General features: G+C 47.4%; 1 protein-coding gene across 1 annotated transcript; it reads right to left on the bottom strand.

Moving 5' to 3' along the window:
* Nucleotides 1-296: 296 nt before the first annotated feature.
* On the bottom strand, nt 297-23,450 carry LOC121874213 (the record flags this gene model as incomplete). Its single annotated transcript, XM_042378239.1, is given in 5 exon segments — nt 297-456; nt 4,560-4,713; nt 12,622-12,842; nt 14,841-14,903; nt 23,371-23,450. Coding segments are annotated over 3 exon segments (355 nt in total), but the record flags the coding sequence as incomplete, so codon positions are not given.
* Nucleotides 23,451-23,594: the final 144 nt, after the last annotated feature.

The following is a 23,594-nucleotide window of genomic DNA, read 5'->3' as shown; positions in this document are numbered from 1 at the left end:
CATGTGTGGTGGGGGGGTGCTACTGTTGCTTGTGTGTGTTTTGGTGATATTTGGTGAAAGCGACTGTCCACCTCCTCCACTTTGAGTCGTGGTGTTGGTGAAACTGGTGACTGTGGGTGTGTCCGGATACCCCTGTTCGAACCCCGGTACTGGTGATTTTATGTCGATGATGCTTCTTGTTGATACCGGGAGCTTGCTGAATCACCACTCAAACATCCCGGTATTTGTGGTTGTAGTGCTGCTAGTGGCTGACTGGTGAAGATTAGGTAGGTACCGGGACATCCACTCGAACCCCGGTGTGGCTAACTGGTGTGGGTAGAACCTTTTTTTTTTTATATCCACCCCGAACCCCCCGTACTGGTGAGGGTAGTGGCTGGAGGGTGAAGGTGGGTAGCCGGACATCCACTCGAACCCCGGCAGTCGTGGTGTGTTGGACCAGGTGGCCATGGCAGCCTCCTGTATGGGGGAGAACCAGCACTTAGTGGGTTACCTGAAGATTAGACACCCCAGCTGTCACCTCATAAAAATACTAACCAAACCAAACTGTGGTCGTCATCGTAACACACAGACAGACAGACACACAGACATACACAGACAGACAGACAGACAGACACACACACACACACACACAGACACACACACACACACCATAAATGTTCTGCCCTGGTTCATGTGTCACGTGACAACATAAAGACGAACTGACTATCTAGGTCAAAAGAATAAAAAGAGAAACGTTTGTAACATCAGAAATTCCTGGCGCCCGTCTGTGGGTGATGGAAATTGAAGGAGGAGAGAAGATTAGGGTGAGGGATGAGATAGAAGGTGGGAGGTGTTCTGGGAAGGAGAAGGAAGGAAGGAAGGAAGGGAGGAGAAGGTTTGCTATGGTACGAGGGAGGGAGGGAAGGAAGGATGGTGTGTGCTGTGGTGGGAAGGAGTGAGCGAGGAGTGTGGGAGGGACTGCAGAATACAAGCAAACTCCCTCTTTACCGCAACAATAACTTTGAGGTAATCAGCGCCCCATCCACCTGGGAGGGACCGAGGCGCACCTGCAGCTCAGCACTAACGTTCCCTCTACCAACACCCGGGTCATTTATGGTCCTCACTGGGTCCTGCTTGATGTGGTCTGTCCGGGTCCTGTAAACTGTGTAGGACGAGGTGTGGTGACGTGTGGGACGAGGTGTGGTGACGTGTGGGGACAGGGGTGTGTGTTGACGTGTGGGACGGGTGTGGTGGCAGTGTGGGACAGGTGTGGTGACGTGTGGGTCCGGGTGTGGTGACGTGTGGGTCTCGGGGTGTGGTGACGTGGCTGGGACGGGGTGTGTGGTGACGTGTGGGTCAGGTGTAATGGTGACGTGTGTGGGACGGGGTGTGGTGACGTGTGTGGTTCAGGTGTGGTGACACGTGTAGGACGAGTGTGTGGTGACGTGTGGGTCGGGGTGTGGTGACGTGTGGGTCGAGGTGTGGTGACGTGTGGATCAGGGGTGTCTGGTGACGTGGGTCAGGGGTGTGGTGGCGTGTAGGACGAGGTGTCGTGACGTGTGGGTCAGGGGTGTGGCGTGTGGGACGAGGTGTGGGTGACGTGTGGGTCGGGGTGTGGTGACGTGTGGGACGAGGTGTGGTGACGTGTGGGTCGGGGTGTGGTGACGTGGGACGAGGTGTGGTGACGTGTAGGACGAGGTAATGAGGAAATACTCTCACCATACACAGAGACACACAGGAGCCCTCAAATATGTGTTCTCATGTGTGTATTTTGTGTATGTTCGTGTGTGTGTATTACTGGTGAACATACTAAGAGGTGTGTGTGTACCCGAAGGAGGAAGATGCTAGGAGAGGCCAGGTAACTCACCTCAGACATACAGACAGGCCAGGTAACTCACCTCAGACATACAGACAGACCAGGTAACTCACCTCAGACATACAGACAGCCAGGTAACTCACCCCAGACATACAGACAGCATAACAACCCAGAACTCACCCCAGACATACAGACAGGCCAGGTAACTCATTCAGACATACAGACAGGCCAGGTAACTCACCCCAGACATACAGACAGGCCAGGCAACTCACCCCGACATACAGACAGGCCAGGTAACTCATTCCAGACATACAGACAGGCCAGGTAACTCACCCCAGAACAAAGGCCAGCAACTCACCCCAGACATACAGACAGGCCAGGTAACTCATTCCAGACATACAGACAGGACAGGTAACTCACCCCAGACATACAGACAGGCCAGGTAACTCATTCCAGACATACAGACAGGCCAGGTAACTCACCCCAGACATACAGACAGGCCAGGCAACCCAGACTACAGACAGGCCAGGTAACGCATTCAGACATACAGACAGGCCGTAACTCACCCCAGACATACAGACAGGCCAGGCTCATTCCAGACATACAGACAGGCCAGGTAACCATTCAGACATACAGACAGACCAGGTAACTCACCCCAGACATACAGGCAGGCAGTAACTCACCCCAGACATTCAGACAGGCCAGGTAACTCACCAGACATACAGACAGGCCAGGTAACTCACCCCAGACATACAGACAGGCAGGTAACCATTCCAGACATACAGACAGGCAGGTAACTCACCCCAGACATACAGACAGGCCAGGCAACTCACCCCAGACATACAGACAGGCCAGGTAACTCATTCAGACATACAGACAGGCCAGGTAACTCACCCCAGACATACAGACAGGCCAGGTATCATTCCAGACATACAGACAGGCCAGGTAACTCACCCCAGACATACAGACAGGCCAGGCAACTCACCCCAGACATACAGACAGGCCAGGTAACGCATTCCAGACATACAGACAGGCCAGGTAACTCACCCCAGACATACAGACAGGCCAGGTAACTCATTCCAGACATACAGACAGGCCAGGTAACTCATTCCAGACATACAGACAGACCAGGAAACAGACGCAGCCAGGTAACTCACCCCAGACATTCAGACAGGCCGGGTAACTCACCCCAGACATACAGACAGGCCAGGTAACTCACCCCAGACATACAGACAGGCAGGTAACTCACCCCAGACATACAGACAGAGCCAAACTCACCCCAGACATACAGACAGGCCAGGTAACTCACCCCAGACAACAGGCCAGGTAACTCACCCCAGACATACAGACAGACCAGGTAACTCACCCCAGACATACAGACAGGCCAGGTAACTCACCCCAGACATACAGACAGGCCAGGTAACTCACCCCAGACATACAGACAGGCAGGTAACTCACCCCAGACAACAGACAGGCCAGGTAACTCACCCCAGACATACAGACAGGCCAGGTAACTCACCCCAGACATACAGACAGGCCAGGTAACTCACCAGCCTACAGACAGGCCAGGTACTCACCCCAGACATACAGACAGACCAGGTAACTCACCCCAGACATACAGACAGGCCAGGTAACTCACCCCAGACATACAGACAGGCCAGGTAACTCACCCCAGACATACAGACAGGCCAGGTAACTCACCCCAGACATACAGACAGGCCAGGTAACTCCAGACATACAGACAGGCCAGGTAACTCACCCAGACATACAGACAGGCCAGGTAACTCACCCCAGACATACAGACAGGCCAGGTAACTCACCCCAGACATACAGACAGGCCAGGTAACTCACAGACATACAGACAGGCCAGGTAACTCACCCCAGACATACAGACAGGCCAGGTAACTCACCCCAGACATACAGACAGGCCAGGTAACTCACCCCAGACATACAGACAGACCAACTCACCCCAGACATACAGACAGGCCAGGTAACTCACCCAGACATACAGACAGACCAGGTAACTCACCCCAGACATACAGACAGACAGGTAACTCACCCCAGACATACAGACAGGCCAGGTAACCACCCCAGACATACAGACAGGCCAGGTAACTCACCCCAGACATACAGACAGGCTAGGTAACTCACCCCAGACATACAGACAGGCCAGGTAACTCACCCCAGACATACAGACAGACCAGGTAACTCACCCCAGACATACAGACAGACCAGGTAACTCACCCCAGACATACAGACAGGCCAGGTAACTCACCCCAGACATACAGACAGGCCAGGTAACTCACCCCAGACATACAGACAGGCCAGGTAACTCACCCCAGACATACAGACAGACCAGGTAACTCACCCCAGACATACAGACAGGCCAGGTAACTCACCCCAGACATACAGACAGGCCAGGTAACTCACCCCAGACATACAGACAGACCAGGTAACTCACCCCAGACATACAGACAGGCCAGGTAACTCACCCCAGACATACAGACAGGCCAGGTAACTCACCCCAGACATACAGACAGACCAGGTAACTCACCCCAGACATACAGACAGGCAGGTAACTCACCCCAGACATACAGACAGCAGGTCTCACCCCAGACATACAGACAGGCAGTAACTCACCCCAGACATACAGACAGGCCAGGTAACTCACCCCAGACATACAGACAGACCAGGTAACTCACCCCAGACATACAGACAGGCCAGGTAACTCACCCCAGACATACAGACAGGCCAGGTAACTCACCCCAAGCGGAAGTAGATAAACAAACAGGGAGGAGGAGGAGGGGGGGCAGGTCACTAGGTCCAGGGAATCTTCTTCACATAGTCAGCACTCACGTAGATCCTCAGGTCGAGCAGGTCGTAGAGGAGCTCCTTCATCTGACCTGCTAGTGGCGTACCTGGAGGGTGAGGGAGTGTTAGTGGAGGAGTACTTACACAGGGTACACTTAGGATACACAGGGTACACCTTGATGTATACTTTATACTATGTTATGGTATCCTCTATCATGGTACAGAGGCTATATCATTATGTATATCCTTTACCATGATACAGTATAACACATCATGGTAAACAATCATCAAATACATAGTAAACACCGTGATAGGTAAACTGTATCCTCGTATACCCGTTTACCGAGGTTACTTGTGGTCAGATAAGATAACATAATACAGAGTAGGAAGGTCTCTGTTTTGTTGTGTTTCAATGTTTTTAATATTTATTTTGTGGAAAAAAACGATAAATTACTCCCAGAAGCCCTGTACTAAACGTCACACTTCATACAACTGAACAAAACTACTCGTATGGTACTGCCTCTGTGCACACGATCAGGTGCACAGTAAACGGCTAACATAATACACATATGAAAAGATTAAATGTAAAGTGAAGGGAAACAAATACTGTGTGACGACTCGGTGGTCTTCAGCTCTGATGGTCACTGCCAGACTTGTTGTGTATGTCTTCCATGAGTGAGTTGAGGAGTACAGTATGTGACGATGTATTTCAACAGTTGTGGGATGAGAGTTCTCCTCAGGGCTTGGAGTGTTAGCTTAAAGTCCTTGTGTCCCGCATAACTCTTGCCTACTACCACTTGCTAACCAAGGGGTCGCTCTCCCAGTAGTGCAGATGACTGGACATGTTGGCCAACAGCGTTCATGAAGTTGAGAACACTGTATTGTCATCCAGCCTAACAGTCAAACATTCCTTAAAATCCTATTATGCCCACTTTAGTTCCATCAACTTTTCAAACAAAGCTTCGTCATCAACAGTGAGCACAACAAAGCGTTGTCCAATGTTGTTACAACTTGTTTCCATTGCAGCAACACTGTGTTTAATGTGTCAAGCTCGTGGGCTGGGGCTGGGACGATTGGCATATAACCGACACTTGTTATTTCAGGGTTGATAGTGTTAAACGTCTGGCTGAAGTTTGTCCACCCTGTTTCGGAGTCTTCCTTGACCTGCAATAGGTTTATTAGGTGGTGTTACAGCCCCAGTAGCAGGAGCCATTGATTAAGTGTTAGTTCTGCTTAGGTTTTTGTTCTTGCAGGACACTCTCAGAACTGTTTATATGCCCAGTATTGTGAAACCGTGTATCTTGGTGAAGTATACTGCGAAGCTCAAGTGTTTTGGGTCCAGTGTTTGCCTTCGCTAAACTTTGTGCAGTACTGAGTGTCTTGGTCTGTGTTTTGACGTCCTCTCTTATACAGTATATTGTGATCTTGTGTCTGCCTCCACAATATCATCCCCCAGACATGAGACGCAGGAACACAAACAAGCTTGTCGGGACACATGAAATTCTTTCACCTTCATTAATGACAAAGCCTGTGTACACAGGCTGAGCTAATATGTCGGCTGAGCTAATATGTCGGGTCTTAGCCTTAGAGGTTCGTGTACCATCTCGAGGAAGTGTTCTTCAGGTGGCTGACACACTGGTCCTTCATCTTCTCACAACAGGTTGTATACTGCCACATTATTAAGTTACGCAGCACAAGCAATGTCTGTTTCTTCTGCACTACTTCACTCATTTATGGAGCAAGTGTTTGGTACAAGTAGTTTTTAAATTACCATTCCTACTTACTGAATCAGACTGTGGCGGCTATTTTTATTTTTCATTTTTGGGCTAAATACGCAATACAGATCCCGAGAACAGACTAACACTCAGCACATCTCTCTTATGTACAGTAAGAACATGTGACTGTCCAATGTTAACAAGGAACGCCTTCAACTTTTTTATTAGTCGTCTTCCTCAGATTTCCAACTAATCTGTATTCCATTTGAAGACTCGGCAACATTGTGACTTCCTCCTCCTCCCTCATTCCTCATTCCTCTACTTCTCTTCCTCCTTCACCCCTCTACACCTCCCCCTATCCTCCTTTACCCCCCTTACCCCTATACACCTCACCCTCCCTCCTTTACCCCCCTTATCCCTTTACCTCTCACCCTCTCCTTCCTCTCTACCTTTCATCCTCAACACTCCCGCTTTCCCCTTTCTCTCCCTCCCCGTTAAGACTGAGGGATAAGCAGTAATACGTGATCTAGCAACACGCGAGACGGAGAATTGGGTAAGTTTGCACGCATCGCCCGGCCTGGCGCACGATAGCCAGGTGTCAGGTGTGTTAAGACCCTCATTGATCTTGGCTTATCTTGATTGCGCCTCTGAGCAACGAAGATCTGTGCTGTACCATTCTCCAGGTGGGGTAATCCTGCTGGTGCTGCTGCTGCCGGGGTAATCTTTCCTTCTGCTGCTGCTGCTGCTGGGGTAATCATCCCTCCTGCTGCTGCTGCCGCCGGGGTAATCCTCCCCTCCTGCTGCTGGCGGGGTAATCATCCCTCCTGCTGCTGCTGTGGGGGTAATCCTCCCTCCTGCTGCTGCGGCGGGGTAATCCTCCCTCCTGCTGCTGCTGTCGGGGTAATCCTCCCTCCTGCTGCTGCCGGAGGTATCCTCCCTCTTGCTGTCGGTAATCCTCCCTCTTGCCGCCGGGGTAATCCTTCCTCCTGCTGCTGCTGGCGGGGTAATCCTCCCTCCTGCTGTCGGGGGTAATCCTCCCCTCGCTGCTGCCGCCGGAGGTAATCCTCCCTCTTGCTGCCGGGGTAATCCTTCCTCCTGCTGCTGCTGGGGGTAATCCTCCTCCTGCTGTCGGGGTAATCCTCCCTCCTGCTGGTGGGGGTAATCCTCCTCCTGCTGTCGGGGTAATCCTCCCTCCTGCTGCTGCCGCCGGAGGTAATCCTCCCTCTTGCTGCCGGGGGTAATCCTTCCTCCTGCTGCCGGGGTAATCCTCCCTCCTGCTGGTGGGGGTAATCCTCCTCCCTGCTGGTGAGGGTAATCCTCCCTCCTGCTGGTGAGGTCTCCCTCCTGCTGCCGGGGGTGATGGATGGTGAGGCCCTCAGGAGAGTGTTAACACGGACTGCCGTCCCTCCCCTAGACCCTCACTAACTTACTCTCCCTTAACCATGAGAATTGATCCCCAGTCTTAATGGCCACTAATTTTAGTGTGTCTATTTTAAGGGGACCTGTTTGGTTTGGCCCCAATTTAAATGGTCTCCAGGATTAATATAGGCCCCACGTTTATTGATAAGTGTAAGTTGGTGCGTCGTAGATCTGTGGCTTATTAACACCTACATTACCCTGAGAGAGAGAGAGAGAGAGAGAGAGCTTCATTACTCATACGACACACGATATCTTTTTTTGGGGGTCACGTGTACACCCTCCCCCTCGCGTGTGTTGGTTCACATTACACAGTCGTTCCTCCGTCTGGTAAATTTACAATATATGTTATGGTCCCCTGCTGATCACACGGGCCCCAGTCCTAATAGACCCCCAAGCTGACCTGGCCTGACCTAGCTTAACCTAACATAGCCTTATTAGTATTTTGGCTTCAATATTAATTTTTAGGTTAGGTTAGTGTAGTTTAAGTTAGGTTAGGTTAGTGTAGTTTAAGTTAGGTTAGGTTAGGTTAGTGTAGTTTAAGTTAGGTTAGGTTAGTGTAGTTTAAGTTAGGTTAGTTTGGTGTGTAGTTTAAGTTAGGTTGAGTTAGTGTAGTTTAAGTTAGGTTAGGTTAGTGTAGTTTAAGTTAGGTTAAGAGTGTTGAGTGACGAGTAGAGGGAATGTGTAGCCCGCCTGGTGTTATGTAACTTGTACACCGATAAGTACTGTACACTAGAGGACTCGACTCGTGGGCGGCAGCACTGGTGACCTCTGGCACTGAGGTTTATATTTTACTGCAATAGAATTACTTAAGCGCTTGTGGTTTTTAAAGTAGTATCTTTTTATTTGTATTTTTTAAACTTATTTTATTTATATCACATCGTAGTGGGAGTAGTGTGGTGTTGTGGTAGTATGGTAATAGTGTGGTGGTGGTGGTAGTGTGGTAGCAGCAGTGGTGTGGTAGTGTCAATGTGGAGGCCATATTAGCGTGTGGTTTGTTATAGTGTTAAATGGTCTGGTTTAATCACTCCTCCTTCCCTCCCTGCCATCCTCTCTCCTTCCCTCCCCTCTCCCTCCCTGCCATCCTCTCCCCTCCCTCTTCCTCCCTCCCCTTCCCTCCCCATCTCTCCCTTCCTCCCCCATCTCTCCCCTTCCCTCCCCTGCCATCCTCTCCCCATCTCTCCCCTTCTCTTCTCTTCCCTCCCCTTCCCTCCCCATCTCTCCCCTTCCCCTCCCTGCCATCCTCTCCCCTTCCTCCCATCTCTCCCCTTCCCTCCCCTGCCATCCTCTCCACCTTCCTCCTTCTCTCCTTCCCTCCCTCTCCCTCCCTGCCATCCTCTCACCTTCCCTCCTTCTCTCCTTCCCTCCTCTCCTCCCTGCCATCTCTCACCTTCCCTCCCTCTCCTTCCTCCTCCTGCCATCCTCTCCCCTTCCCTCCCCCATCTCTCCCATTCCCTCCCCTTCCCTCCCCATCTCTCCCCTTCCCTCCCTCTCCTCCCCTGCCATCCTCTCCCCTTCCTCCCCCCATCTCTCCCATTCCTCCCCTTCCCTCCCCCATCTCTCCCTTCCCTCCCTCACCCCTCCCTCACTCTCTCATTTAGATTATGTCAGATGGCTAGTCAGCAATAGTATTCAGAACTAATTATAAAGGAGACTCATACATTGTTCTGACCCAGGTAGAGAGAGATTACAGTACAAGTTGTGGACTAATCTTATGATAATTAATGAATAAGAACAGATTAGGACACCTGAAGATTAACCCCACCTGGCACTATTTTTGGGGGAATAGGGTTAAGTTAGGTTAGCGTTAGGGTGGTCAGCTTTGGTGTAATAAGCTGGGGTGGTGGTTCTTCAGGTGATCCGAAAGGTGTATGGTGCTCACCTGTTGATTTGGTATGTCCAAGTTTGTTCCACCTGTTTCACCTCAGCCACCCTGACGTTAACCTAACCTATCTTCCTCCTATCCCTTCTCACCTTCCTCCTCCCTATTCTTCCTCCCCTCTCTTCTTCTTCTTTTCCTCCCCCTCTCTTCTTCCTCCCCTCTCCTCTTCTTCCTCCCCTCTCTTCTTCCTCCCCTCTCCTCTTCTTCCTCCCCTCTCTTCTTCTTCCTCCCCCTCTCTTCCTCCTTTCCTCCCCTCTCTTCTTCTTCCTCCCCCTCTCTTCTTCTTCCTCCCCCTCTCTTCTTACTCCTCCCCCTCTCTTCTTCTTCCCCCTCTCTTCTTCCTCCCCCCTCTCTTCTTACTCCCCCCTCTCTTCTTACTCCTCCCCTCTCTTCTTCTTCCCCCTCTCTTCTTCTTCCTCCTCTTCTTACTCCCCTCTCTTCTTACTCCTCCCCCTCTCTTCTTACTCTCCCCTCTTCTTACTCCCCCCCTCTCTTACTCCTCCCCTCTCTTCTTACTCCTCCCCTCTCCTCCTCTCCCTCTCTTCCTCCTCCTCTCCCTCTCTTCCTCCTCCTTCTCCACCCTCCCTCTCAGACAATTGCCCCCCCCCAACCAGATATTACGGCGACCATTATCAAAATCTGTCCCAACGACTCGCCAGACACTTACTTTTATTGCCCGATTTTTTCTAAATCTGTTTAAGGTTCTTGCGTTTCCGGGAAAAATCTGTTTAAAGGTCACACGTTTCCGGGAAAAATCTGTTTAAGTAAGTTCCCGGGAAAATCTGTAGCAGGAATTCTTACACTCTCTAGACTTCTGGAATTAATCGGGAACTTGAGCTTTTCAGATATATTCCTCTCAGACAGGAATGAAAAAAAGAAAGACACGACAAGTTTTTAAAAGATGAAAAGAAAAGTCATGGGGAAAAAACTCAGGAATTTTAAGGTTTTTGTTTAGAGAGATTGTCCATCGTGTTTACTTAGGGTACAGTACAGCCTGACTTTAATTTAGGGGTGAATGAGGAATAGTTTTCTATATATATAATTTAGGAAGAAATATTTTTTTTGTTAGATCAAACTTTAATCTTACCTTTGAGTAATTTAATTTAACCTAACCTAACCTTACTTAAACCTAAATTAACTTTACTTAAACCTAACTTAACCTTACTTAAACCTAACTTAACCTTACTTAAACCTAACTTAACCTTACTTAAACCTAACTTAACCTTACTTAAACCTAACTTAACCTTACTTAAACCTAACTTAACCTTACTTAAACCTAACAACCTTACTTAAACCTAACTTAACCTTACTTAGACCTAACCTTTACTTAAACCTAACCTAACCTTACTTAAAACCTAACCTAACTTAGCAAACCTAACCTTACAAACCTAACCTAACCTTACTTAACCTAACCTTACTTAAACCTAACCTAACCTTACTTAGACCTAACTTAACCTTACTTAAACCTAACCTAACCTTACTTAAACCTAACCTAACCTTACTTAAACCTAACCTTACTTAAACCTAACCTTACTTAAACCTTACTTAACCTTACTTAAACGTAACTTAACCTTACTTAGACCTAACCTAACACGACATGACGTAAACCGCTGTTCTGGCACGATAATTTGGGTCCTATTCTGACATATCAATTTGTTCAACCAGAATAAAAGGTATCCAGCCTTAATGATGTGTTGGGTGACACACACACACACACACACACACACACACACACACACACACACACACACACACACACACACACACACACTCTCTCTCTCTCTCTCTCTCTCTCTCTCTCTCTCTCTCTCTCTCTCTCTCTCTCTCTCTCTCTCTCTCCGTACACCGTCTCATTATTCCTCTTAATGAGTTCTGCTTCACAGGTCACCCTTTCACTGCGTGCGTGCGTGCGTGAGTGTGTGTGTGTGTGTGTGTGTTGATAGTTCTGATGCTTGGGGCAGAGTTATTAGTTTTCGTGATGTGTCTCACCTGTTATGCCATAGGTAATGTTTCTCACCTGGCAGGTCTTCATATGTCTCACCTGTGCCTCAATGTTTGACCTGTCGTGTGTTAATATGTTTCACCTGTCAAGTCTTAATGTGTGTTACACCTGGTGTGTCATAGGTAATGTATCTCACCTGATGTGTCCCACCAGTCATGTCTTAATGCGTCACGGATCCATTGAACATAAATTCCATGTTTTATTCATTAATATTACCAGCAGGAGAGGAAGGTGTCACATCAACACCCAGGAGGGCGGTAAAACAGGTGATCTATATGCAAACATTTACATGCCTTTGTTGCCTCGCTACAGTCGCCTGAGATCTGCAAGTGTTCAATAGGAATTCTACCCTCACTAAATTTATGTTCCTCGCTCACAGTTTGAGTCCCCCCGGCGGTGTCCTGTGTTGGAGTATTGGTGTTTTGTCACGGCCCGGCTGGAGCGATAAGCCCTAGGAGACGGTGGGTGTTGGAAGAGTCGTGTGGTAGGCTGTATTGTCCTAGTGGATATTGAAGTCTTTAAGAGGAACGGATACTGTTGTGTGTTGTGTGAGCTGAATATATTACGGTTCGGTGTGCGTTGATGTTCGTGGCGTGTTTGTTGTGTTATTCGTTATGTGCGGCGTTCGTTATGTGCGGCGTTCGTTCCTACTTCTTGTCGGTAGTAATGTTTTAAGCTCGTGACTAATCCTGGCATCACCGTTGTAACCGGGTCAGTTGCCTTAAACAGACGAGCGCTTGTGGAATATTGTGACAGGTGTGGAGAGACAGATGGCGGGACATTCTTGAAGTTTAGAATTACTTGTGTGTGTGTGTGTGTGTGTGTGTGTGTGTGTGTGTGTGTGTGTGTGTGTGTGTGTGTGTGTGTGTGTGTCGCACTATAAACTTACAGATGCAGGTCGTACCAGGAGTGTTAGTGCCATGTATATACTAATTTCAGGTGTGTGGTGTTGTCAGGTATGTTCTCAGTCCAGGTACATGAGGTAGTAATGTAGACTCACCTTGCACCATTAACTTGTAGGTGTAGGTAGTCCCAGGGTCAAAGTGTCATTGTTCCTGGACAGTATCCCTGACACTTGGTCCAGGAGGAAGTGATGGTCTCCGGGAGGTGCAAACAGCTGATAGGTGACGGAGGCGCAGGGGCAACGGGCAGAGTCACCTGGGCCGAGTGGACAGGTGAGCCCTAGGTCCTCGTCTGTACTCCACGCGCGGTACACCACACCTGTTAGGGAGGGAACAGGTGACAGGTGAGGTAGAGTATAGCTATTGGAGGTGACTAATTTGTCTGGTGGTAATGTAATCGTGAGTTGTATGTCGTAATGTAATCGTAAGGTGTTTGTGTGTGTCTGTAATCTTATCCTCGTAATATAATCGTAAGTTGTGTGTCTGCAGTCATAGAAATCTCAACAATAGCTCACGTAAGTTTATATTAATGGTGGATAAGGATAGATGACGTGTTGGGATTAAGGTTGTGGCTCTACTATTGTTTTTTGGACTGAATATTGTTTCTGTGTTGAGCAAAATGAAGCACTTGAGTAGTCCGGTAGTGAGAGTGTCCAGAAGGTAAACCTAAACGACTGAGTGTGATAAACCGGCATAATTGAAGAGTTCTGTTCGGTATTCGGGTATAAATGAAGCGTTTTGTCCGAATAGTAAACGTTTTGTCGGGTATAAATGAAGCTTTGTCCGGGTATAAATGAAGCGTTTTGTCGGGTATAAGTAAGCGTTTTGTCCGGGTATAAATGAATCGTTTTGTCCGGGTATAAATGAAGCGTTTTGTCGGGTATAATGAAGCGTTTAGTCAATAGTCGGTATAAATAAACCCAGAGTTCGATAGTCCAGCGGTGTAAATTGAAATAGAGTTGACTTGCCCAGGGGAGGGGGAGGAGAGAGGTCTTGTGTGGCTGTATATTGAAAGTTTAGCGCACCTCCTCCCTAATACCCTGTGGGGGTTAAAGTCTCTCACACAAGGAATGAAGACTCAGAAGGACGGAAGACTCTTACAAGGGAGGCGGAAGAACTCACAAGGAACAGAAAAAAAGGGAAGAAACTAAGTCATTAAAGGCGAGAGTATCAATTTGTCTTAAGTGTAAATAATGTTGTGTTGGGATGCCCTCTCTTATAAAATTTTTATTTCTCTATTTCCCTCTTTCTTTCTTTCTTTCCGAGAAGAGCAAACCACAATATTCCTCGAACCTGGACCTCAAGAACCGATACCGCCTTTGTTTATTGTAGAACCGCGGGTCTGGTTAGGGCAGGTTAGGTTAGAGAGTAGGGATAGGTTAATTTGGGGACAGGTAAAGGTACGTTAGGTTAGGTTAGGTTAGGTTAGGTTGAGGCAGGTGAAGTTAGGGTGTAGGTTAAGGTAAGGTAAGTTTAGGTTAAGGTAGATATGGTTAGATTATTATTATTGTTTTTTTATTATTATGGTTTTTTTTATTATTATTTTTTATTATTATTATTATTATTATTATTATTATTATTATTATTATTATTATTATTATTATTATTATTGTTTTTGTTATTATTATTATTTTTATTATTATTATTATTATTATTATTATTATTATTATTATTGTTTTTGTTATTATTATTATTATTTTTATTATTATTATTATTATTATTATTATTATTATTATTATTATTATTATTATTATTATTTTATTGTTTTTTGTTATTATTATTATTTTATTATTATTATTATTGTTTTTGTTATTATTATTATTATTATTATTTTTTATTATTATTATATTATTTATTATTATTATTATTATAATAATGACATGAACACTTACTATTATATTATAAAGTGGCACTCTTGTACACCTGACCTACTCCAGGGTGCCAGAGACACACTCACCTGGAGAACACTCTGATCTCTTTGTCCTTCAGAGACTGATGGAGGGACTCACGCCGCGTTGACTGTTGACTGGTGGTGTTGACTGACCTGTGGCGTTGACTGTTGACTGGTGGTGTTGACTGGAGACCTGATTGGTGGTGTTGACTGACCTTTGGTGTTGACTGTTGACTGACTGGTGGTGTTGACTTGAGACTGACTTATGGCGTTGACTGGAGACTGACCTGTGGCGTTGACTGGAGACTGACCTGTGGCGTTGACTGGAGACTGACCTGTGGCGTTGACTGACCTGTAGCGTTGACTGGGACAGCCTGGCGTTGTGACCTGTCGCGTTGACTGGTGACGGCTATGGCGTTGACTGACCTGTAGCGTTGACTGGGAGGACGGCTGTGGCTGCGTGGACGAAGCGTGGAGCATAGTAGTCCACTGTGGGAAGAAGATAACAACACGAGAACATTATTAGTAGTGGTAGAGTTGGAGGGAGGGAGGGATGGGGGAGAGGAGGATGGGGAGGAGGGAGGGATGGGGAGAGGGGAGATAAATGAGGGAGGTGAAGGAGGAAGAAGAGTTTATATCACTGTTATTGTGAATTGAGGGAGGGAGAAAGAAAGAAAGGAGTGAGAGGGAGGAACGAAGTAGTTAAGGAGAACGAAGTGAAATTGAGGGAGGCAGAAAGTGAAATTGAGAGGAGGAACGAAAGAAGTGAGGGAAACGAGAATTGAGGAGGAACGAGAGGTGAGAGGAGACAGAAGAGAAGAGAAGGAGGAACGAGAGAAATTGAGAGAGGAGGAAGAGGAAAAGGAGAAATGGGGGAGGTAATGGGCAACACTCTGCCAACCTACATTTAAAAGCTGGTCTAAGCTGTGTGTGTGTGCGTGTTGATGAATGTCAGTCATGAGGGAGGTGTAAACAGACATGGGGGAGGGAGGAAGTGTATACGAACATGAGGGAGGGAGTGTATACAGACATGAGGGAGGGAGGAGCATCTCTATCACGGTAAAAATGACCATTTAATCAATAATGGAGTGTGGCGCCGTGGGCTTTCATCTGGCATGTCAAGTGAGATTTGATGAAAATTGAACTTCAGTAGAGTGAGGGAGAGAGGTAGTGGGTGGAGGTGAGAGGTTAGGAGAGTGGGAGGGAGGAAGGATAAGGGATTGGAGAGGAGTGTAAAGGAGGGAGGTTATGAAGAGGATGAGAGGGTGAGAGTGTGAGTGTTTTATCGCATGTGGTATTATATGGCTTCCAAATCATTGTCAATGCGCCATGAGCTGATTGGCTGGGATATGTCAACACACAAGCTGATTGGTTGATGTGAGGCACATCTTATAAATATGTCAGTTTATTGGTTGGGATATATAAACGCGCAGGTGGTTGATGTAGGGCCACACCTTGTAAACAAACCAGTTTATTTGTTGCAAACAGGCGAGTGTATTGGCTGTCAATGGAAAACGAAACTTTAAACAAAAAAAGAAATTGGTTGACTCTGGATATCAACCCAGTTAAACAAAATCAGCTGATTGGCTAATAGTGGAGGACAACACGATGTAGGGTAAACAGTGCAGCTTATTGGTCCGTTGTCTGCAGCCTCTGTGTTTGTTATTATCTTGTTTACTGATGAACGCTACGTGTGTGTGGGTTACACACACACACACACACACACACACACACACACACACATACATACATACATACATACATACATACATACATACACCTAACCCCTTCCACACTACTCTCCTCCCCACATCCCCTCCCACACCTCCAGCACACCCCCTCCCTCCCACCCCTACCTCTCCTCACACCCCTCCTTTCCACCCCCACACACCCTCTCCCACCTCCCCCTCCACCACACACACACCCCTCCCACACCCTCTCCCCCCATACACACCTCCTCTACACACCCCACACACCCTCTCCCCACCTCCTCCACCCACACACACACCCTCCGCCACCCCTCCCCCTCCTCACCCCTCCCTCTCTCCACCCCCCTCCCCTCTCCACCCCCACACCCCTCTCCACCCCCTCCCCCTCCCCACCTCCCTCTCCCCCACACCCCTCTCCCCCCTCCCCTCCCCACACACACACACACCTCCCTCCCCACCCCCCCTCTCCCCTCTCCACACCCCCTCCCCCCACCCCTCTCTCCCACCCCTCCTCTCCCCTCCCCTCCCCCTCACCACCCACACCCCTCCACACCCCTCCCCCTCCCCCTCTCACACACCCCTCCTCCACCCCCCACCCTCCCTCCCCTCCCCCTCCCCCTCTCCTCCCCCTCCCTCTCCACCCCACCCCTCTCCCCCTCCCCCTCTCCCCTCTCCACACACACCCCTCCCCTCCACCCCCACACCCCTCTCCCTCCTCCCCTCTCCCCCCCCACACCCCCCCTCCCCCTCCCACCCACACACCCCTCTCCCCCCTCCCACACACCCCTCCCTCTCCCACCCCCCCACCCCCTCTCCACACCCCTCCCTCTCCACCCACCCCTCTCCCTCTCCACCCTCCCTCTCCACCCCCCCACACATCCCCATCACTCAAAGACCGACACACATACTTTCAATAACACAGCATCAATAACCTACTACATCACCTACGATACTCCTCTACGCAGACAGGTAATTGGGTCGTTATTGCAGGTGAGTTAGGAGACAATAACACTATATTACACCACCGGAACCTTTTATATACCGAGTTATATAGCCGGAGTTTCCATCAGGGTATTTAATATTTCAAATAAAGATGGAGTGTGACGTGAATGAACCGCGCGGTATAATGAAATACTATGCGAGCTGACATGAGCCCAGTGTGTGTTGATATGATGGTGGTGGGGGGAAGGGGTCGTGATGGGAGGGTAGTAATGGTGGTAGTAGTCATAGTTGTGGTAGAATAGTGGTAGTTATAGGCAGCATAATAGATAAATAGCGATAGTAGGCAACATGTAAATTATAAACAGATAGATAGATAGATAGATAGATAGATAAATAGATAAACTAGATAGATAGATAATTGATTAGACTGATAGATAAACTGAACTCGTTAGTATTTACCTGCCTAGATAATAAAAGGTGAAGTACCGTTATTAACTCTCATGTCAGTAAGATATTATATAAGAATGTGTTTAGTTTTTTAGTTAAATCATGGCAGTGTTTGTTTAGTTATTATTAATGTAAATAAACCTCGAGTGTTAAAAGTTATCTTCGTTTTGAGTGTGTGTGTGTGTGTGTGTGTGTGTGTGTGTGTGTGTGTGTGTGTGTGTGTGTGTGTGTGTGTGTGTGTGTGTGTATATAACACAATATTCCTCCATAAACTAAACATCAACAGCTTTTACGGTCACAAACAACACACACACACACCCCACACACAAACACATTACATGTGTACATTAAATTCTGACCTGGATTAAGTCAACACCCGCCATTACTGACTTGACGGATAATATTGTTTGAGCATGATGTTATGTTTGATCGACGAAAAATGCAGTGAAGTACCTAAAAATGTCCGATGTTCCTGGGAGGCTAAAAAAAAAAAAAAAAAAAAAAAAAAATAATAATAATAATAATAATAATAATAATAAAAATAATAATAATAATAATAATAATAAAAATAATAATAATAATAATAATAATAATAATAATAATAATAATAATAATAATAATATAGCACCATGGGAAATTTAGGTAGATTTATTTATTTATGTAGACAGTTCTTTAGCTATTAGTTCATGACAGTTGGAATGACAGCATGACATTCTCTCTCTGTCAGTAGCGAGGTATATATAATTTTTTTTCTGTTAGATATTAAATAACTGAAGAAGGTCATAGGAATATTGTTGACGTCACGGTATTATTATTGACGTCACAGCATTATTATTGACGTCACGGTATTATTTTTTACGCCACAGCATCATTAGAACTGTCACAGCATTATTAGAACCGTCAGAGCATCATTAGAACCGTCACAGCAAACGTTACCACCCACAGTGACATTTTAAATAACATTATAGATATGATTATAGAAAGTCTCGTGTTTGTTAATTATATTCAGCGCGGCAGCATAGTGAGGCAGCATGGCCAGGCAGCATAGCGAGGCGGCATTATAGTTTTTAACTAAAGTTATACATCCATTTTGCTTCACTTTGTAATGACGATAAGCTCAAATATTAACAAGCTTATTTGCGCTAATTACTTGACTTGCCTAATGAGGGTTATTATTCAGTCTGTATCAGCGGGAAATGTGTTGTTATTATTATTGTTGCTGTTATTGTTATATTGTTTTGGTTATTATTACTGTATTAGTATTGTCATCACTTGAATATGATGATGATTTCCTGAGTACGATGAATTAGCTCTTTTAAATGTACTAAATCATCGTACTCAAGAACCATCATCATTACTCAGAATAGATCATCATGCTCAAGGGTTAAATCATCGTACTCAGGGGTTAAATCATCGTACTCAAAGGTTAAATCATCGTACTCAGGGTTAAATCTGTCGTACTCAAAGGGGGTTAAATCATCGTACTCAAGGGGGTCAAATCATCGTACTCAAGGGGGTTAGATCATCGTACTCAAGGGGGTTAGATCATCGTACTCAAGGGGGTTAGATCATCGCACTCAAGGGGGTTAAATCATCTTACTCAAGGGGTTAAATCATCGTACTCAAGGGGGTTAAATCATCGTACTCAAGGGGGTTAAATCATCGTACTCAAGGAGGTTAAATCATCGTACTCAAGGGGTTAAATCATCGTACTCAAAGGATTATTTTACGAGTTTGTTGATAAAGTTGAAATTCCTATATACATACGATACAAAAATAGTCTTAAATAAAGTAGTGAGGTGTGGTCGATTTAACTGATTATATTCTTGCTGGAAAAATTGTCTCTGCGGTTCAGTCAGTCAGTCAGTCAGTCAGTCAGTCAAGAAGAGCGGCCATAGAGCTAGCTGAAGTTTGTGTTAGTATTTGTCTATGAAAGTTTGTTGTTTGTCTTACTAAAGTTGGAAATGTGTTGTGAATGTTAATGGAGAGGTGTGTTGGTGAGGTGTGTTGGTGAGGTGTGTTGGTGAGGTGTGTTGGTGAGGTGTGTTGGCGAGGTGTGTTGGTGAGGTGTGTTGGTGAGGTGTGTTGGTGAGGTGTGTTGGTGAGGTGTGTTGGTGAGGTGTGTTGGTGAGGTGTTTGAGGTGTGTTGGTGAGGTGTGTTGGAGGTGTGTTGGAGGTGTGTTGGTGGGGTGTGTGTTGGTGAGGTGTGTTGGTGAGGTGTGTTGGAAGGTGTGTTGGAGAGGTGTGTTGGTGAGTGTGTTGGTGAGTGTGTTGGTAGGGTGTGTTGTGGTGAGGTGTGTGTTGGTAGTGTGTTGGTGAGTGTGTTGTGAGTGTGTTGGTGAGTGTGTTGGCAGAGGTGTGTTGGCGGAGTGTGTTGGCAGGTGTGTTGTAGTGAGTGTGTTGGTGGTGTTGAGTGGTGTGTTGGAGAGGTGTGTTGGTGAGGTGTGTTGGTGGTGTGTTGGTGAGGTGTGTTGGTGTGTTGGAGGTGTGTTGGTGAGTGTGTTGGAAGTGTGTTGGTAGGAGTGTGTTGTTGGAGGTGTGTTGGTGAGTTGTGTTGGCGAGGTGTGTTGGAGAGGTGTGTTGGAGAGGTGTTGGTAAGTGTGTGTTGGTGAGGTGTGTTGGTGAGGTGTTGGTGAGGTGTGTTGGTGGTGTGTTGGTGAGGGTGTGTTGGAGAGGTGTGTTGGTGAGGTGTGTTGGTGGGGTGTGTGTTGGTGTTGGGGTGTATTTAGAGGTGTATTTGGTGAGGTGTGTTGGTGAGGTGTGTTGGTGAGGTGTGTTGGTGAGGTGTGTTGGAGGTGTGTTGGTGAGTGTGTTGGAGAATGTGTTGGTGGTGTGTTGGTGAGGTGTGTTGCTTGAGTGTGTTGGCGAGGTGTGTTGGCGGGTGTGTTGTAGTGTGTTGGTGAGTGTGTTGGTGAGTGTGTTGGTGAGGTGTGTTGGTGAGGTGTGTTGGTGAGGTGTGTTGGTGAGGTGTGTTGGTGAGGTGTGTTGGAATTGTTGGAGAGGTGTGTTGGTGAGGTGTGTTGGTGAGGTGTGTTGGTGATGATTGTCTTTCTGTTCTCTCTCCCTCCTTCCTCATCTTCCTTCACTCCTTTCCATCTCCTCCCTCCTCTACCCTCTCCCACTCCCCCTCCACTCGTCTCCTCCTCTCCCCCTCTGCATCATTCTTCTTCTCCTTCCTCTCCCTCTCTACCCCTCTCACTCCTCTCTCCCTTTCACTCACTCCCTTCGTCACACGCCCCCAGTCTCCACCTCTCGTCCCCACTCCTCGTACTTTCCTCCCTCTCCCTTACTCTCTACCCCTCTCACCTGTTTTTCCCGTAAACCACTTCCTCTTCCCAGCCTTCACGGTAAGTGGGTGTTTTGGTATCTCTCTCCTCTCTCTCTCTCTCTCTCTCTCTCTCTCTCTCTCTGTGTGTGTGTGAGTTACTCCCCCTCTAGCCTCCCTCCTACCACTTCCTCTACCCCTTCCTCCCTCCACCCCTCCTACCCCTCCCTCCCTCCATCCCTCCACCCCTCCCCCCTTCCCTCCTACCCCTCCCTCCACCCTTCCTACCCCTCCCTCTACCCCTTCTCCTTCCCCCCTCTCCCACCCCTTCCTCCTTCCACCTCCCTCCTCAACCCCTCCCTCCCCTCCACCCCTCCCCTCCCCTCCACCCCTCTCCCTCCACCCATCTTGCCTTTCCTGGACCTCCCAATATAACTTAGGTTGACTTACCACCGTGTTGACCCTGTACACACACCCCACCCCACACCCACCCACCCACACACACACACCCACACACCACACACGCTACACACACCACACCCCACATCCCCCTCATACTCCCCATCCTCCATCCCATACTCACCATCCTCACTCCCCTCCCCCAACTCCCCCTTGAGTGAGGTAATTAATGGATGCAGCTCCTTGAAGAGTAGTGCAAAGGAGTATCAGAGATGGTCCTGGTACTCGAGGGGGTGAAGGACGAACCTACGCGTGTCTGAGAGTATGTGATGGTGGCTCTGTGTTTACCGTCGTCTGTTTACCTTTGTTTGTTTAGTATTGGTTACCTTTGTTTACTGTTGTCTGTGTTCAGTCATCCACACATCTTGACTCTCATCTCGTCCCTGTAAAACACTGTCCCTGTCGTAAGTTATTCTTGCAAATCATTTTCATTTTTCATCGGGGTTATGTAGGTATAAGGGAGATATTTATGAACACGAGTTATTTAAACGCTCATTAGGCTCCGGCAGCTTAGACTCTCTCTCAGCTAAGACTCTACCCCAGCTAAGACTCTCCCCCAGCTAAGGCTCTCCCCCAGCTAAAGCTCTTCCCCAGCTAAGGCTCTTCCTCAGCTAAGACTCCCCCAGCTAAGACTCTTCCCCGCACAGGTAAAAGATTCTCTGAACGTGGTGATCAAATTTGTGAACTCCATAAAACATGACGTGAAGACTCGATTGTTGGGTGAGCTGTGACGTGACTTACCAGCGGTACACAACACACCCCCTCACTGGCTCTCAGAGGGTGATAGGTTGGGGCGCTGTGAGCTGAGAAGTAATGATGTTTCTCGAAAATGGTGAAAAAATATGACTGTGCTATTTTTATTTTCTGGGGACTGAAGGGCGTCATACTAGATGTAGCTGAGATTTTCAACGTTTTCAGTGTTAAGCTACAAGAGAAACAACTACTATTGATAACTATGATGGTGTACTAACTACCATGACCGAGCTGTAGTTGTAGAAGCGTAGGATCAAACACACGTAACTCGACATCTTTCTCTCTCAAGTTATGAATAATAAGGACCACCTCAGTGATGGTCTCAAGGCGAAGGTCAAGGGTCAGGTTGGAGGTTTAGAGGACAACGAGTTCTATCGATATTTTCCTGACGACAAATTCTCGAGTGTGGGTGTCTGCCTCGTTAAGAATCTTCCTCCTTTTTACCATTACGGGAGTTTCTTGTACTGATCTTTTACTGCCGGGTAAGATGACTATGATCCTCGTCCTGGTGAGGTTCTGGGTCAAGTACCGACTAGCTCAAGTTATTATTCCTCTTTCCATCAAAGTTTGCATGTGAGGTGAAATCTGTCAGCTGTGGTTATGGTGGATATAAAGGTGACGAGGAGAATGTCGACCTTTGATAAACACTCGGCCAGATCACACCGCATACTGCCAGGGTTGTGAACGAGAGAGTCATCATCATTTTCATCGATGGTGTACACTCGGTAAACGTACTTAGATTTGTGTGTTGGTATTAAAACTACTTATACAATATTGTAAATGGAAGTTTTGTGTTTCGTTTCTACTTTCAAACCAATTTTTGTTATGAATATTGTAATGTTTGTCAATACAATTGAGTATCAGGGTGGGGGGGGGGGTCAGAGGTCATAGTAGGTCATGGAGCAAAGAATCTTAAAGAGTCACTGCTCTCTAGGGATCACCTTCATATAACGTGGATGTGTCGTAATGGATGATGTGTACAGTTAAGATCAAAATTCCTTGGACGCTTGGTAATATGTAACGTTTACCTCTGGGTCACTGTGATGTGTCTACAGGTGGCAGTGACCCCCTTATTAACACTATGATAAAGCTCTATTATACAAGAAAACTCTGGGTAAATATATGTTGAAACCTCAATAACTCTCACCAGATGTTGGCTCAAGTAGACACACTTCACCGACTACTAAACCTTGGGTACACAGTGTGGCCGGTAGTACAGTCGGCCACCTGCACTTCCTCTTCTGTAAAAGTAATGTAAACTCACACCTGGGCAGACACGGGCGAGAACCAGTGACTTGAGGTTAGTAGGGGAGAGCTGTGTCCACTCGGCCGCCACGGTGGACAGGTGTAAATAATAACAGGTGGTTGTTAAGGTACGTACCGTAGGTGGCGCAGGTGGGGCCGTCCCAGCAGGGGTGACAGGTACAGGTGAAGTCCTCCTGCAGGTCACCGTTCACACAGCTGTGGGAGACGTGATGGTTCTTATTGTTACAGCACGTGTGTGTGTGTGTGTGTGTGTGTGTGTGTGTGTGTGTGTGTGTGTGTGTGTGTGTGCGCGCGTGCGTGCGTGCGTGCGTGTGTCATTCTCCTGGACAGGTTGACTCA

The sequence above is a fragment of the Homarus americanus genome, unplaced genomic scaffold (assembly GCF_018991925.1).
Source record: "Homarus americanus isolate GMGI-L3 unplaced genomic scaffold, GMGI_Hamer_2.0 scaffold49667, whole genome shotgun sequence".
Lineage (NCBI taxonomy): Eukaryota > Metazoa > Arthropoda > Malacostraca > Decapoda > Nephropidae > Homarus > Homarus americanus.
Note: the sequence above shows the minus strand (reverse complement) of the source record. Positions and strands in the feature narration are given on the sequence as shown.